The sequence below is a fragment of the Colias croceus genome, chromosome 15 (assembly GCF_905220415.1).
Source record: "Colias croceus chromosome 15, ilColCroc2.1".
NCBI lineage: Eukaryota > Metazoa > Arthropoda > Insecta > Lepidoptera > Pieridae > Colias > Colias croceus.
The window spans coordinates 8296044-8314724 of NC_059551.1; the positions used below are offsets into that span (position 1 = coordinate 8296044).

The following is an 18681-nucleotide window of genomic DNA, read 5'->3' on the forward strand; positions in this document are numbered from 1 at the left end:
TGCACAATTGAAATTCTTTATAGTTAGTGAGAATGCGGATAATCTAAAATTGAGAACCGGATACGCTAACGTATGAATAAGTAAATAAATAAATACCTATAGAAATAAGTTACACATAAAAAAACATACATTTTAAAATTATGAATGAATACCTAAAACACAGTTCATCGAAAAATGAATGAATGAACAACGTAATATATTCAGAATAGCTTATATCATATTAGCGGTCGTTATGTAAACTCTTTAGTTTTCAGCGCGACAGAGAGCGGTGCGCTCGCGCATGTTCAGAAGAACTCTACTTAATAAGTGATAACTGATAAGGGATAATGTAAGTAAATTACATTATCAATTATTTAAACATATAAACGAAATCGTTTGACAAAACTAAACAATGTTATTGAGACTTAAAACTTCTGCGCATCTGGACACTTCCAGCCATACTTTTCAATAGGTAATTTTAAATATTTTCAACCAAATGCCTATAAACCTATTTGAATAGAGACATGAGTCCTACATAGAATAGGGAATTTTGTTGTAGATGCAATTTTTTCCTGGGTAGAATATTCTGGATAAATTTTATCGTTAAGCTTTTTTTTGCTTTTGTGATCGAGATAGGTACACTTGATGAGGAAGCCAAATCTTTTCTTTTCTGATTCGAAACAAACGGTCTCTAGTTTTCGTTGAGTTGTGATGAATAAAAATTACCCTAAACATAACCATATCTAAAATTATATTCAACTATGTTTGTTTATTTATTTATCGAGCAAGGCGTTTGGTTGCGGTCTGCGGACCAGCAATGAAAAATAATGTAAAAGCGGAAAAATGTCTATATATTTTGGATGTAAAATATTATGAAGTTATAGGGATCAGATAATATCCATGCACATTATAATATAAACATTGGTCTATATTTATAAAACGCAGTCCAGATTCGCAAGTAGTTAGGTAGTTCGAGTTTCATTACAAAAATAGACATCGAATACACTGGAAATTATGTTGCGAATAGCAATCATAAATCATTTCACATGATCTTTTCTCAATATACCTATTATTAAACTGAAGAGTATGTTTGTTTGAATGTACATATTATAATCTCAATAATTGCTGGTTCGCATTGAAAAGTTTTCTCTGGTATTGGATAATCAATTTTTAGGGGGCATTTTCGATTAATCTGGTTATGGTTAGGTTATATTTTATTTTTTTATTTTATTTTACATACATTAATTATATGATGAAAGTCTAGCATTAACAATATTTGTTGTCTTTGGCAGGATGCCACTGCTAAACTAGGAATACCAAATAGATCAAAATGCCTTAGGGATTAGATTAGAGAGAACTCTTATTACCTACCTACCTAAATATTAGGTACAAGGTTTAAATTACAATGCAGCTAACAAAATATCAGCTAGCGAAACCATACAATTATACCGAATGTAAAATATGTAAAACATTTAATTAACCTTGTTTTAAACGAAAATTTTTTTTTTTCAGAATTATGGGTCAAACCAAGGGTCAAACTAAAGATTTGCCTTATGAGGTAAGGACAAATTACTTTTGATTTACCTGCCATCTAGTGTGTTTATTTGAAACTATTGATACCGTGTGAATGGTTCACTGGAACATGAATTACACGTACGTAAAACTTTTCATAGATGGCGCTTATTAAAATTTTTAATATTTGGTTTAAAAACAAGGAAAATAAACGAATTAGTTTTTTTATTGATATCGTTATAAATTTTATAATAATATTATAAATAAGTACTAGTATTATAAATGAGAAAGTTTGTGAGGATGGATGTATGTGTATACTGTATGTGTATGTTTGTTTGTTTCACGCAAATACTACTGAACCGATTACAATGAAATGTAGCAGACATAGGTCTTATCCCGGAAATCCCACGGGAACGGATTATAACTGGGTTTTCTTTCAAACATTTACTAGTATTTATTTTAAGAATATTTTCGTTTCTAGGTTAAATCATCTGAAGAATTAGGGCGATATCTCGTAGCATCTCGAGATTTAGCCCCTGGTGAGATTATCCTCACAGAACCTCCAATTGTTTTTGGACCCAAAGCGATGCCGGATCCAGAAGCTAAGATGCCTTGCGTTGGTTGTTATAAACCTATATTTACCGATGTTGGAGAGCGGTGTTCTAGGTAATATCATCAAATTATGTTAGATAAATATTATAATTCAGTGTTTTCAATTAATTATATAGGGTGTCCCACTGTTGGTATACTAAGCTCAAAGAAAGTTATGCATACGCTGAGTTCGTAAAAAATACTTATAAATTCCAGACGCGTTTTTTTTTCAAATAGATGAATTCTTAAAACTCTATGTGTACACCCGTAACAAGCAACCCGCCCAACTTTGCCACCAGCACGTGTATTTAAAGATTATGATTTACATAGAGCGAAGCGGTATATGCCAGCTGCGCGAAGCTAGTAAAGAAAACGTCATGGATTCTGGTGAAAAATTTATCAAAAAATTTTAACGTAATTATGTTCTTTAAGTGTTTTTTTCGTGATCAGTGTATGCAAAACTACAAGTTCCTTAGCGCTTATTATACCAATAGTGTGACACCCTGTATAGAACCTAACTAGTAGCTCTTCGTCAACTTTGTACAATACACAACTAAAATAAAACTATACATCTGTTTTCCTACCATTGTATAAGTAACGAAGTATACCATAAACTATGTATTTGGACTTCTCTATTTTTTTAGGTTCTTGTTTTCAATTACCCACTACCCAGACCTACATTCATTAATAATAAAAAAATTCACCCCTAAAGGTTCTTTAAAATAACCAAACAATAGAAATCAACAAATAAAAAATAAAAAAAAACATTTATTTATTTTCCAGTTGCGGCTGGCCAGTATGTTCTGGTAACTGCCCAGGTCTAACAGACCCTCGGCATCACGGCCTCGAGTGTCAAGTGTTGAGAGCAAGACCTGAATGCGTACTTGACAATATGGCGGATTATTATAGGTGATGATTTTTAATTAATGTATTCAATCAAAGAAAAAATTGTCGATAGGGATGCGATGCGGGCTAAGATGGCACTTCGCACGCACTTCCATAGTACCCGTTCACTCTAAAAGTAAATCTACGTTATATTGTGCAATGTCTGTGTCTGTGTCTGTGTCTATATCTGTGTTTGTGTCTGTATTTTATTTATTATATCCTTTACAGGCACGACGCCCTCCTACCACTACGCTGTGTCCTACTGCAGAAGACTGATCCCGAAAGATGGCGACTGGTGCTCGACCAGCAATCTCACATGGAGAGCAGATTACCAGGCTCGGAGGCATATGAGTATGTGATTTTTGTAGCTGTAGATATAACTGAGGTTACCATACTAAATCAGTATTCATTCCCGTGTGTGAAAATGACACAACTATAAAGGTCCTCTATCACCATCACTTTCAGACACTGGTATTAATACTGCTTTATAACCTCATGGTATCCCTCCAGTATAGAAGCTGCCTTCTAATAGAATTTTCCTGTAGCTACTACATATACAAATTTATATGGCCTATATCCTGATATTTCCGCACAACAAGAAGCCTGTTTCTTACTAGGTAACAGATTTTATTCGAATATATACATAACATTAACTTGTAAACATTTTGTCATGTATTATGTAAGTAGTTGCTACCTTGAACAGACCTCCTAAAAATTTTCCATTTCAAAATTGCGAACACTCAATTCATCATTGAGCGACTTATTGAATTTTATATAATTTTATTATCAAGTTACTGTCGAGAGAGAGAGAAAGAAAATACCTGGTAGAATAAGAAAAGTACCTTTAAAATACAGCCTTCGATAACTATCGATTTTCAGTTTCATTAGATTTATTCTAATTGATTTGGGAACATTCCGTTGTTTACATAGGTACTGAGTCTATTATTTTCCTCAAATATACTTACTGTACCTTTCAAGTCCTTATCTATAACTACGATAAAACCTAGTCAGCCGAAATAAATTTCATCAAGGCCGGTTCATTGCTCGAAGTCGTAAAAAGGGAATAAACTAACGCACTGTGACTCACTATTAACTCACTTTATCTATGATATTGACCGATTTTTATATTTTGATGATGAATGACGACACTGACTGTAGATACTTTTAGGGTGTTTTTCCACTAATAATGCTAAACGCTTCAAACTAAATGAAGCGATCCGATTGGTTATTTACAAACACATTCTTCGCCAAACATTCTCGCACACAATTGATGGAAAGCACCAATATGTAGCTATATATTACATACATACACTTTTAAAAATACTTATTATTTTATTTACAGGGAAGCGAATGAATTCATCGTCGAGTATCTCATCAACAATTTCATCGATAAACTCGATAGCGGCGTTAAAGCAAAATATCTTCCAGAAATTTCCAAAGAACTGTTACATAGAATGTGCGGTATTATCGATACAAACGCGCTCGAAATACGGCTGCCTGAAGGAAGTGAACTTAATGGATTGTACGCTCAGACAAGTATAATGGAACACAGTTGCATACCAAACACAAAACATACTTTTACCGTGGATACCAAAGATAAAAACAATCTTTACAATATATCAGTAAAAGTGGTCATTCCTATATTAAAAGGTGAACATATAGCAACTATGTACAGTCACGCGTTGTGGGGAACACAAGCAAGACGACAACATTTACGAGATACCAAATATTTTTCATGTAAATGTCCACGATGTAGTGATCCTACTGAACTCGGTACTTATTTAAGCGCTATGAAGTGTATGGGCGATGGTAAAGAAGTGTGCGATGGGATTCATTTACCAGAAGACCCGTTAGATGACGAAACAGAATGGGCCTGCAGTAAATGCAAAGTGAAGTTAGGTAATTCTCAAATCAACGGTTTAATAGCTCAAATGGGAGAAGACGTGGATAATGTTCTTATGATAGGTGGATCGGTGCCGATGTTAGAAAATATATTGTGTAGGTTATCAACGTTTTTACATCCGAACCATTATCATATGTATTCTATAAAACATTCACTCGTTCAATTATACGGAAGACAGTCCAGTTACATGACGGAAGATATACTAGATAAAAAGATTAAAATGTGTAAAGATCTTATTTTTATAACTAAAACATTAGACCCGGGTAACGCTAGACTTAGCTTATATAGTGCTGTTTTACATCATGAGCTCCATTCAGCGTTAGTACTTAAATCTAAAAAAGTTAAGAGTGATGGAACGAAAATAACAGTTGATGAAATTAAACAATTATTAGCAGAAGCTAATAATTCTATAAACATAGCATTAGACGCACTAAAAGATGATATTGAAGAAGCATCAGGTAAAAAACTAATTGACGTTATTGCTAAAAGCAAAAGTGATTTCGAAAGGTTTTGCAAAGAAAAGAACATAGATTTGTTGTAACATTTATTCATTGGACAAAAACATTAAAAATAAATAACATTAAAACTAATATCACAGTTATATTTGTTTTGATGGTAACTAAAAGCTCAAATGACTACTGTTGACTGTAATTTTAAAAAGAAAAATCTTAGAAAACTAAACTAGACTAGACGCTAAAACTATTGCTAACTCCTAGAGAACTTAAAGAAAGATTTTAAAGACCTAGTAGAATCATCAGCTACGCTTTCTTGGATCCACGCTGTGTATCTAGATATCCTTGTGTAGATACCAGGCATTCTGACTCTAGCACAGCCACTACCAGTCGAGACTACTCCAATAACCATGGTCCTGCCGCTGTCGCTCTTCATCATGAGGGGACCACCGCTGTCAGCCTGTAATTGTGATTAGACGCATTTAGTACGCATTGTAAATACTTTTATGTTTGTGTTTGTAATTGAAATAAATCTTAAGAAGTATTGAAATTGTGTATTCATTTGACCACCTTTGTCTTTGTGCGCTTTAGGTAATGATAGAAATTATTTAATAACATAATTTTTACGAGGTACTTTTAAAAAGCTCTCATTTCGTTGTTTAACTTCACGTTAACTTATTAATTACGTAGATTACAGAATGAAAACTTAAATTTCCATATAACTATTAATCTTATATATAAAAATGAATCGCAAAATGTGTTGGTAAGCGCATAACTCGAGAACGGCTGAACCGATTTCGATAATTCTTTTTTTATTATATTCCTTGAAGTACGAGGATGGTTCTTATGTAGAGAAAACGTAAATATATACCACGGGCGAAGCCAGGGCGGACCGCTAGTTAATAATACAAATTCCATTATTAGAAGATACAATATATTCATTAAGAGGCCTACACCACCGAAACTAGCGCCACCGAACATTTTATTTTTTTACTCCTTAACCAGATCAAATTTAAAAAATCTAGCTCGGTACTTTGCTAGTATATTACTTGTAGTATTTTTGGTATTACTTTTCACTATTCTAACTGTTCATTATTCTAGAGAACTTTTGATTATCAAAAGTTCTCCTAATTTACCGAATGCAAAATAATGAAAAGTAATACCAAAAATACTACAAGTAATATACTAGCAAAGTACCGAGCTAGATTTTTTAAATTTGATCTGGTTTAGGAGTAAAAAAATAAAATGTTGGGGGGGCGCTAGTTTCGGTGGTGTAGTCGCCTTAAGAGATTGAGTAAAGCTGTTATTGGCAACTGTGACCCGCATTATCTTTGTCTGAAAATATAATAAATACTTACCCAACAAGAGTCCCTTCCACCTTGCTCATGACCTGCGCACATTTGTGTACCGATGATAGTGACCTTACTGCCTTGGGACTTGTACCAACTGTTGCAGTCGTCGTTGTCAACAACAATCACGTCAGTCTTTTGGAGGATGTTGGGTCTTTCACCTGTTGAAACATACAACAATTTATAAGTTATGATGGTGATGATGCATGATTGATAATAATGCCTATGATATCAAATGCTGCAAATTTCTAGGGATATGTATGTGCAGTTTAAATGTAACTGTCCCTTTAAATGAAACTGGTACCTGGTGCATTCAATAAGTACCTAGCCTCATCACCAGGGGGCGCTATTGTTTCAAAATAGGTTTACCACAATGTAGCTCATTCTTTTTTAAGTATTTTTTTTAATTTTCATTCCAATCCCTTCATTTGTTTTAATTTGACAACCTATGGAAGCGAATGTATCGATCGGTTTTACAAAAATGGAAAATGAGCAATATCGTTCGGTGATTTGATTCCTATTTTTGGACGGGAAAGAGCGTATCGAAATCAAAGGCCGCTTGGATGCTGTGTACGGTGACTCTTCTCCATCGATAGCCACCCTCAAGAATTGGTTCAACGAGTTTGCACGTGGCCGTACGTCGGTTTTTCATGAACCACGTACAGGTGCACCAAAAACAGCTGCTACGGAGGAAAACATTAAAAAAATCCATGATCTCGTATTGACAAATCGCCGATTGAAGGTTCGGGAGCTAGCTGAGACTGTAGGCATTTCAGAAGGAACAGTCAATCTTATTCTTCACGAGGAACTCGGCATGAGAAAGCTGTCGGCGCGATGGGTGCCGCATTTACTCACACCGGAAAACAAGCGCAACAGTGAGCCCACGTCGGAGACGTGTTTGGCGTTGTTTAAGCGGAATCCAGGGGAGTTTTTGCGTCGATGAAACCTGGATTCACTGGTACCAGCACCAGAGACCAAGGAGCAATCAAAACAATGGATCCAGACCGGGGAACGTACTCCAAAGAAGGCGAAAACTGTAAAATCGGCCACAAAAGTTATGGCCACCATTTTCTGGGATTCACAAGGAGTTGTCTACATCGATTACCTCGAGAAGGGTAAACCAATTACAGGGCTTTACTATGCAAATTTATTGGACCGATTCGACGCCGAATTAAATAAAAAACGACCCCATCTTGCTAAGAAAAAGGTGCTGTTACACCACGACAACGCACTGGTTCACACGTCTGCCGTTGCCATGGCCAAATTGGTCGAATTATGCTACGAATTGCTGCTTTATCCACCGTATTCTCCAGATTTAGCCCCTGGTGACTTCTTTCTGTTTCCTAATCTGAAAAAATCCCTCGCCGGGAATAGATATGGATCAAATGAGGAGGTTATAGCTGCCACGGAGGCCTATTTTACAGAGTTTGAGAAAACATATTTTTCGGACGGGTTAAAAAAGTTGGAGCATCGCTGGACTAAGTATATCGAACTAAAAGGAGACTATGTTGAAAAATAAATTGCTACTTTTCCAAAATTTTCGTATACTTTTTCTAGGCTAAGTATTTATTGAATCGCCCTCGTCTTTCATTTATGTTTAATTGTATAAGTGTTATTAATGCGAATGTTGTGTACACCTATAATTATTGATAACTAACATTAGATACAATTAATTAGATAATGTCTTCTTATATATAATGTAATGTGTATTTATTGTTGTGTGTTCCATAAATTAAATAAATAAATAAATTCTTATATTTGCGAATTTATATCAATTATTATTTTAGTTTTCAATTATTCGGTGATCCGAAACTATGGTATGGTAATTAGGCTATGTGGCAGACAGCAGATAGGACATAAACAATATTATGTAAAATTGACGTACCGATCCCTCTATCTTCATTAGTAAATCCCCATCCAGCAACTGTAGCTAACTTTCCACTAAAATCTGGAGCCAATGGCTGAGGCAGGCATGCCGGTCGAAGCAGATTACTCCAGACCAGTTGACGAATGGTTTTTAGTAGAGCAACGTCGTTGGTCTTTTTCTTACATCTGGAAATTATAAGTTCTTATGTAGGTGGTTAGTTCTGACGCTATAGTTATGTGTGTCAAAGATTATTTCCTTTGAAATTATTTTAAATATTCGTTAACTTCAGCTTTAGCATGAAATCTGAATGTTCATATTGATTTAATCTCAAAGGAATAACTTTCCCTAGTCTTTTGTTTATGGTTCATTTGTATGTGGTGTAAAGAGAAATTTAAATTCATAAATCTCTTTTTGTGTACAATACTTACCTGTATTCAGGGTGTGGAATAATTTTTGACAAAGCTTCGTTTCGTTCTGACGTGGATATATCAGTGTAGCCCACGACAGCAGACAGTTGTTTCGCCTTGTAGAATTCATCGAACACACTGTAATATGTTTTAATCGGCTTAGTAGTTAATACAATTACATTTACAAGTTGTTCTAGGTATTGGCATGATGATCTGGATCAATATATAGTGTTTCTTGTAATAAGTTATACACAGCCAAAAGAGTAACGCCGTGCATATACAAAATTTCTCGAATACAAAGCGAGACAAAATTATTGTAATGCATTCGATTCTGAAGCTATCCAAATATTAATATATTTGTACAGCTTCTGAATCGAATGAAACTTGTGTTAGCTGTAAAATTACCCCTATATAGCCCCAAAATTGGCACAAACATCAGCCTCACATTAGTCAATCCCACCTTTGGAAACTAGTATTGGCCAGGATCACGTGTAGTGACAGATTATGTGATAATCCTGCACAAACCTTAGTAGATAATAATATATTAGTATAATTACTATACTTATCAATAGAAAATAAGAATTGTAAGTACCAAAGGACTGATAATAATTTTCCTGTTCTAACATCAGTTCTCACTACTATTGCACAACTTAATTATATCTAAATAATAACAATGATAAATAATTTATTTGTGAAGAATATTTATCTCAATATCAAAATAAGACATAGGGATTATAATAAATAGACAATATTATTACAATATTATTACAATAAATAGACATTTAGCACACCTAAAATAATAAACAAAAACGAAAAGCAGCAGAATCCATATCTAACTACAACAATTGCTATAGGTACTAATACCGTAACTCTATCGGTATTAGTACCGAAGGATAGCCCATATCCTTCCTCGATAAATGGGCTATCTAACACCGAAAGAATTTTTCAAATCGGACCAGTGTTCCCGCGATTAGCGCGTTCAAACAAACAAACAAACTCTTCAGCTTTATAATAATAGTATAGAAGTGTAGATAATAAGCATTGATCAATAAGCTCACCTGCATACACAATGTCCAGCTGTCAACAGCCACCTATCACTGATGACAGTGGCTCCACACTGGTGTGTCCCCTGTCTCCAAATACTGGCCGCCCAGGGGAACTCCGCGGGAAGACTGTTAGTACCACCCACTATCCGAGCGCTACGGAATGTTTGGGCACCGCATTCTGTGTCCGCCACTGTGGAAATGTATTTTTATTTTTTATTAGGGTAGCAGTGCATAAGCTTTCGGGTAAGATAATTTTTGAAAGTTTTGTCACCCTACCGCACAACTGTTTCTCCCGAAAGCTAGAAAGTAGCTGAACCGATTTGTCTTATATTGATATTGAGATAAATATTCTTCACAAATAAACTCCTACTAATAATATTACTTTAAGATTAACGCTTTCTGAGCTTCATAAATTTATAAAAAAAGCAGCTGATAACAAATGAAGGATGTTTTCAATAACGAACGGACCAATTTTTAAGCATTAATAGCTGTAAAGGGCTGAAAATGTGTAAAATTTAAAATATTTTTTTTACAAAACAGTAAATTCGGATCTCAGCTAATATAGTTAAATGAAAAAATATTTTGTAGAGCCTTTTTATTCTACCTCTTGTTTTAATTTAGTTACAGTTATAGCATTTCTTACGTGTGAGATGTATATTGTACCTGCTTTTTTAACCGACTTCAAAAAAAAGGAGGAGGTTATCAATTCGGCCGGTATATTTTTTTTTTTTTTTTATGTATGTACACCGATTACTCCGAGGTTTCTGAACCGATTTACGTGATTCTTTTTTTGTTCGATGCGGGATGGTGTCGAATTGGTCCCATAAAAATTTTATTCGGCTAGGCCTAGTAGTTTTTATTTTATGAGCATTTTTGTCTGTACTCGATGACTTAATTTCAATGTAGCAAGTAACTTTGATTCACTTCCCGGTAACCGATTGAGCTGAAATTTTGTATACGAATGTAAATTGGATAGCGATGAAACATTATCATGACATGGAGCTGATCTGATGATGGAATCGGAAGGTGGCCATAGGAACTCAGTAATATATTGACTCAACTTTATCGAGTTTGGGCTCGTTTGATTCGTGTTGAAAAATACACTAAAAAGTATTAAATAAAAATAACTGCGTTAAAAACAACCGACTTCAAAAACGGAAAAGTAAGAAATAAAAAAGATTTGATATTATTAATTACTACATATTATTTTTATGTGCTATTTATTAAATAGGTTTGAAGTCGGTGCCAAACACTAAGCACTTAGTATTAAGCCCATGCACCGACATCAAACCTTTTTAGTAAATAGCACATAAAAATAATATGTAGTAATTAATAATATCAAATCTTTTTTATTTCTTACTTTTCCGTTTTTGAAGTCGGTTGTTTTTAACGCAGTTATTTTTATATAATCCATACTAATATTATAAATGCGAAAGTAACTCTGTCTGTCTGTCTGTCTGTTACTCAATCACGCCTAAACTACTGAACCAATTTACATGAAATTTGGTATGGAGATATTTTGATACCCGAGAAAGGACATAGGCTACTTTTTACCCCTTGACATAGGATAGGTTTTATCCCGGAAATCCCACGGGATCGGGTTTGCGGGTTTTTCTTTTACAGCGCGGGCAAAGCCGAAATGAATCGCAAAATGTGTTGGTAAGCGCATAACTTGAGAACGGCTGAACCGATTTCGATAATTCTTTTTCTATTATATTCCTTGAAGTAAGAGGATGGTTCTTATGTAGAGAAAATGTAAACATGTACCACGGGCGAAGCCGGGGCGGACCGCTAGTTAAATTATATTTGCATACATTGTAATGATTTATAAGCCACGTGTAAGATAATTATAGAATCTTTTGTTTACACTCTCTATTATGTATTGAATATTTAAACGAGATGTAACGATACAACACGATAAAGTAAATTGTTGTAAGTGTGTATCCATTTTCCTGTATCTTAGGGTTCCGTAGAACACTGACCAACCGTTTAAATATTATAATCACGGAGAATTTAGAAAATCGATCCATAAGAGGTATCTAATAATATCGTAGGTAAATTAGAAATAACATAATTACGTAAATTAAATGCAACATTCAATATAATGTAGCGGTGTTGTTTATTCAAAGACGTATTTATTTAGTCACTTTATATGGAAAAATGCCCATTACCTTTTTTTAATTATAGCATTCTTCATATTACTATAATCGATATAATATACGATGATTTATTGCAAATATTGAAATGGAATAATCTATCTTTTAAGTTAACTTCATACACTTTAACTACCAAAAATCAAAATGCTAGGAAATGTAAAAGAGCTTATTTTCACGAAATATTCAAAAATTAGATCATATTTTATTTAGTAAGACAGGAAGCCCACAGTACACTGGCCCATAATTCCTCCGAAATTTTGACCTAATTTTCATACAAAACTAGCACTTACGGTTCACGTAGCACAATCCAAAATCGAGAACACACAAAAAGCACAACACAAAAACACGACCCATTTTCACTGGTGTTTCCTTAAGCCTGACTCGCACAGATCCTCAGAGAGTACTTATATTTCCCTAACCAGGTCTAGGATGCAGCTGAGGTAGTACTGCACACTTCGAGTCACATACGGAATATATTTAAAGGATTCTATGATTTGTTTGATCCTCGCTGCTTGAAGGCCTACCCCTATAATGGAGTAGTGATGCGCTATGTCGATAAATCGATGCATCGACGATTTCGAAGTAACGCTCTACATTTTTATACAATGATAATTGTTCCTTTATGTGTATATGATAGAATGCAAATCATATAACATTATCTTTATCAATAACTGAAACAGTTTTTAATGTCTTCCGTTTTCTAATAATTTGTTTATTTTTATTTTAAAGTAACGTGTGCTATTATATTGAAACACCTTTAATCCAATATCATTTTTTCGAACACTCAAATCCTTAAGGATGACAGGTAGACTTTGTATAATTTAGATTTATAAATTCCAAATCCGGAACACATCCTCAATTCCCTCTTCTTAATATTAAAACAATAAATCACAAAGTACACAATTAACCTTTCACTATTCACGACAAATCAATTCCTATTTATCGACATCACATTTCTGTTTATCGACAAGTGTAGCGTCTAACAACATCACTAGCACAAATTCACTGTCAGGTTCGCCGCAACCTCGCCTGATAAGCTGATAACCGTCACGGAACCACTCATTAGCGATAAATGACAATACATTATCGAAATATTTCAATACAATGTCAAATTCTATGGTGATAGGATGAGTAGAGTTTAGATGTTGGTGTACTATTGATAAAAATACAGGATTCTTATATTATATCTCAGACTTAGCTTATTGTAGGATTATAATATAATTTTACACTAGCTATTTTTACTTATCTGTCTATTTAAACCGACTTCAGAAAAGAAGGACGTTCTCAAATCTCAATTCGGCCCGTTTATTTTTTCCTACAACAGTAGCGTACATATAATGTGTAGAAATTGATAATATAACATTAAAAATAGGAAATGGTATGTAACTAATCTATCAAAAACTAATTTACTATGTGGTTATTTTATTATTTATTTTATTTTAATCTTTAGTGGTTCAAAGGTTAGCGTTAATACTACACAAAATATAAATGAATAAGGTTATAAAAATGATAAATATCAAGAAGTACGGTTTATATTGTACAATGCATTTAATTGCATTAATTATGTCTACGTTATGAGCGTGGAAATAGCTAAACCTCTAACTATTGTGTAATGATAATAACCATGTAAAAATATTTTACTGTATGATTAACAATATAAAAATTAAAAAATAAGTAAAACAATACAAAAAAAGATATTAATCTCTAGCATTAGCAGCTTAATGAATCCGTAAATATGTTGGTTTTGTTTTGTTAATATTAAAATCCGTTTTAGCCTCGGAGATCATTGTATTTTTGACGGTCAAATAACAGAATGGAATAAGAAACAATTTAGCACAGTATTAGTAAATTCTATACGTATAGTTAAAATATATACCGTGAAGGTTAGCCTATTTCTGTATTTCATTTTATAACTGGCATATTATATGACAGAAAAAGTCAGTCCACTTTTTTCCATGAAATATAGTCACCCTACTACACTTCCATTACTCTTTAGTCGGCCAAGTGCAAACCTAAGTGGAGCAGGTGCATCTTGGCCTACTTAACTGATTTGTTAGATAATAATAAATATTATCCAAGGGTATGTATACTCTTATGGACTAAGTAATACTAAAAATTGGAAAAAATGTCTAGGTCGAACATATTTTGGAATCGATATGAAGGTTTTTTAAACTGCATATTATTTTTATTAAATATGTGTACTAATTTTAAGGTTAATATTTTAAAGGAAATTGTTTTTGAATAAATAAAGGTTCATTTCAGCAACACTGAAATTATTTTGAAAATATTTTCGGTTAAGCTGTGCTTTCAGTACTGTTAAGAGATCCTTACAACAGAGGTTTTAAATTCAATGTTTTGATATTATTTGACCAAATCAAACACCTATACCAAACACGTTTAACCTAATTATTTTCAGCATCAAGTAGATTAAACAAAAAAATCTCATAAAACATATCCTTACGTTTGTTTATGTTAGATTTAGGTTTAAAAATAGACTTTGCTAAACCTAAATCTAACATACACTGATAAAAATCGTCCTTCCGATAAGTTCGGTACACGGAAATAGAACGCGGAAAGAGTTTGGCATGGTGGTGACGACAGAGGTCGTGTGGAGGTCATCGTCTACTTGCCAGTCTGGTAGCGCCCGCATGAAGAGACCACGCCCATGTAGGTAAGGAAGGGCAATGGAAATCGATTATTGGAATTTTAATGATAAGTTTAATAATAAAGTATATCTATAGTATACGCAGGATCGAATCCCGGTTCAGTATATAATTTTTGAAGTGAAAACTTCTTTAGCGGCGTTGGGTATAAAATCTTAAACTCGCGTCAGGACACGTGGCCTGATCGAAAAAGCGTAAGACGGATTTTTTTTTAGCCCTTATATTCCATGCGTAAGACGGATACCATTCCAAAATATCAAACATGCTGAACGTTAATACTTAATCAAGTTTTCACTTTTGCCGGCACTCCCGGAGTGCAACCCGTCTTTTTTTGTAGTGAACTTTTTTTTCAAATAATATTTTTTTCATGATAATGGAAAATATTCATTCTGTCTAATATATGGCAATGGATTTTTTTTAAATAAATCGAGTAGTTTTTGAAAAACTTTCATAAAAAATAATAGATTAGTTAGTCGCCGACTTACCTGATGAATGGTCCAGGGTGAACACAAAAAAATAAAACTTGTCACTTGAAAACAATAATTACCTATGGTGGTGAAAGGTTTTTTTTTAATATTGAGTAGGGTATCTAATTATGACGCGAATGAATGTGACATAATGCACATGTGCGTATTTAAGCTGTACTTTAACTGAATTAAAAAATAAAGATTTGTAGAAAAGGTATTTACATAGATGCAGCCATAACCTACCTCAATAAAGAGATGTGACGATGTCCTCATAATTCAATACAATTTGTATTGCAATCTTTTATTTACATTTCATATTGACCTTTCTGAATCCTAACAAAACAGGGATTTTAAGTATAGGAATACTTAACTTGACTACTTCAATTCTTGACTAGTATTTGCAAGATATTTTGTCATTTTTGGTAGGTACTGGTAAATATAATAAAAATTTGAAAAACGGGAAGTATATTGAACGAGTGAAAACACGTCCTAAAATATACTAAACATGTTTAATTTCAAAATGAGTGATATAATAATGTAGATAATTAATCATGTCAATTGCGATATCTCCAGCCCTTAAGTAATGTAATAGTATTAATTCGAAATTTGTTTATATTTCATTTGATTGAAAGCTATTTAATGATAACTTAAAAGGATTTTGACTTCGTCATATAAATTAAATTCTGTTTTGCATCTGGAAATAGATTCAGGAAGTGTTTGCATTTGCAGATAGTATGAATTGATGTATGATGATGAATGTACTTAAATTTTTAAAGGAATTGATATGTCCGTTAAATCTTTAGTATTTATTTTTGATTCTCCTCCTATTATTAACTGCTGAAAAAATTGGACAGACGACTCATAAAGGGTTAAATGGGGGACGGAAATGCTTATAGTTTGTAGATGGGATCTCACTCAGAAAGTAAATAAATGTATAGCTACTCTTATAATTTTTATGAGCTCTCAAAAATTAACTTATAAAAATGTAGATAAAAAAAAACTATACTTAATGTATAATTTTTTATTATATCGTATCTAAGTATTTAAGATCTCATTACAACGACTCGTAATGCTAAGCATAAGAGAGTGCTCTACAATCGAAAAATTTTATAATACTATCTACTACATAATAGCCTGAGGTTCATATAGTAAAAGACACGCGGTTTATGAATCAACAATTCCTGGCACCACGATCCACGGACCAACCTCCAACAAAATCGTCCACGCTTGACAAAGGTCGCGTCATACAAATACATACAAATTATATAACATTGCCCATCACACGCAGAATACTGATCGAGATATGTGTTACATTGTCACGGCTAAGGGCGGCCAAGTGGGACAATGTCAAAATGCAGAATGTATGTTATATTTATTAATGTCAAGGTTTATAGCGTTATGACAATAGTGATTTGAACCCACGTCTTCCGATAAAGGTGCAAAAATTTAAATAACAATAAAAAAATAAAAATTTAAAATACATATTAGGTATATCGGATAATATGGTAAGTGAATGTTAAGGTTTTTGAAGTGAAACTTCTTTAGGCGCGTTGAGAGTAAAATAACAACGTCGCGTCATGGCAATACCATCACGTCATGGCAATACCGTCTTATTAATAGGTATATCTTGCCTAAAAAGGTTCACTTCTGACACGTGTGATCGGCACACACGCTCTTTTTTAATAATAAATGGTAATAGAAGCAAGGAAGTTTGATGTGGCGTTTAGATTATGTGAATACAGTAGGTATGTAATGAAAAAAGGGCTATATAGGAATATCCGTTTGCATAATATATTATTGTGTATCTATGAATATCGAGTTTTTTTAAGTATAGAATTTGACAAAAATAACTTTAATTCAATACTGTAGGATACTGATGTTTTTTTTCTCGATCTACCGTTTAAACTTGATTGAGTTGATTACTTTCTACCCTGGTTGCCTGAAAGAGATCACTACTAAGTGATAAGGCCGCTTATATAAATAATTTCTATAAAGAAAGCTGTTTTAGTTACACACTTATATTTTAAGAAACTCTAAAAAGGTGTAATTATTTTTGTTTTGTTGGATTTGTCCCAACTAGGATTGGGTTAGTTCTTCGAAATAATCACACCAGGAAATAATGTTATGTTAAATATTCTAAATAGTCTTTTTAATATTAATGATTTATTATAGGGAAAATAATTAACATAAGAACTTACACTCGACCCACTATGTCTAAGGGCTGTTGTGAAAAAATGCTAATTTTTTGCTACGTTTCTGTTTTTTGGAAAATTTAATAGAGATAAATTAATATATTAATTAATATACCTAACACCTTAAATTTAATAATTTTTACTAGGAATACCTAGATAGCAAAAAAACCTTATCCAATAAACAAATTGATACATTATACATTATTATGCTTAAATAATAACATTATCACCGAAATTTCTTTTTTTTAAATAGGCTTACGTTATACCAATAAACCGTACATTTGCTTTTCCTTTCTGCGACTCCAGGCAACAGCCAACATCTTAATTGTTTTTTTAAACCCTAACTAAGCATTAAAATAATCTTATCAAATATTCTGTAGTTAATTATAACCAATACCCGCGGCCCCATCATTAAAGCGGCTCGACGGAACACAGTGGGGCTGGGGTTTTAGTCGGTAAGAATCCGACATAACCCACGGCTCCTTCCCCGGGAGCTGTGGGTATCTTTGGAAGATTTCCCCACTTAAAAAAAGGTAATTATAACATAAAATCTTTTCTTAACATAAGATAAAGAGAACTATTGAAATGTTCATTAAAAACAAACCACATTGAACAAGGTAATAATAGTAAGCTAATCAAGACACTTTAGAAAATAAGGTATTACAAGAGAGTAAATAAACGCAACACTCTAAATAAAGGAAAATGAACGACACTATCTTTAATCTCACCGCAATATAAAAGTTTATAAAACAGATGAAGAAACTTAAACAGCAAAGGAAATCCAATAATCAGATACTCCGAGAAAGCAGTGCAAGCAAAAAGCCCAACTGTCATGTCAAACAACGCATAATCGTGTACCTTGTAACTAAATAAAAACTTCTTCTATCATATTCATATGGAATCCGCATGCAACAGGTTGTTTTTACCCACCATTGACGAAAGCCGACTGAAGGCTATTGAAATTGTAAATAAGCCCATGTTTATATTATCAGATTCAACGGTTACCTAAACAGGATGTTGTATCTCCGAATTTTTTTACTCCAAGCTGAAATAAACTTTATCAGATCACCCTGAAGTTGATTTTCCTTCGCAGTCCATTTACACGAGCAAGATTTAATTCAGTATTAGACCAAATCGATGACCTGTCAATGCGCTGATCAAAAGAAGTAACGCTGTTGGCAGGTGAATCTTGAATTTTTAACAGTGACGTTC

General features: G+C 33.3%; 2 protein-coding genes across 3 annotated transcripts; one reads left to right on the forward strand and one right to left on the reverse strand.

The window, feature by feature from the left end:
- Positions 1 to 256: 256 nt before the first annotated feature.
- LOC123698060 (SET domain-containing protein SmydA-8) lies at positions 257 to 5872 on the forward strand. 2 transcript variants are annotated; one of them, XM_045644655.1, is made up of 6 exons: positions 257 to 328; positions 1492 to 1537; positions 1973 to 2157; positions 2866 to 2991; positions 3196 to 3318; positions 4310 to 5872. In XM_045644655.1, the coding sequence occupies exons 2-6, from the start codon at positions 1496 to 1498 to the stop codon at positions 5409 to 5411; spliced, it is 1578 nt and encodes a 525-aa protein (XP_045500611.1). In that variant the 5' UTR covers positions 257 to 328; positions 1492 to 1495; the 3' UTR covers positions 5412 to 5872. The 2 variants fall into 2 exon arrangements, with proteins under 2 accessions (XP_045500611.1, XP_045500610.1); XM_045644654.1 differs by lacking the exon at positions 257 to 328 and adding an exon at positions 337 to 451.
- On the reverse strand, positions 5576 to 12614 carry LOC123698061 (transmembrane protease serine 9). The gene is made up of 6 exons (XM_045644656.1): positions 12438 to 12614; positions 10004 to 10181; positions 8967 to 9083; positions 8557 to 8723; positions 6681 to 6832; positions 5576 to 5782 (listed from the first exon to the last, which is right to left on the reverse strand). The coding sequence occupies exons 1-6, from the start codon at positions 12499 to 12501 to the stop codon at positions 5576 to 5578; spliced, it is 885 nt and encodes a 294-aa protein (XP_045500612.1). The 5' UTR covers positions 12502 to 12614.
- Between the last annotated feature and the right edge of the window lie 6067 nt (positions 12615 to 18681).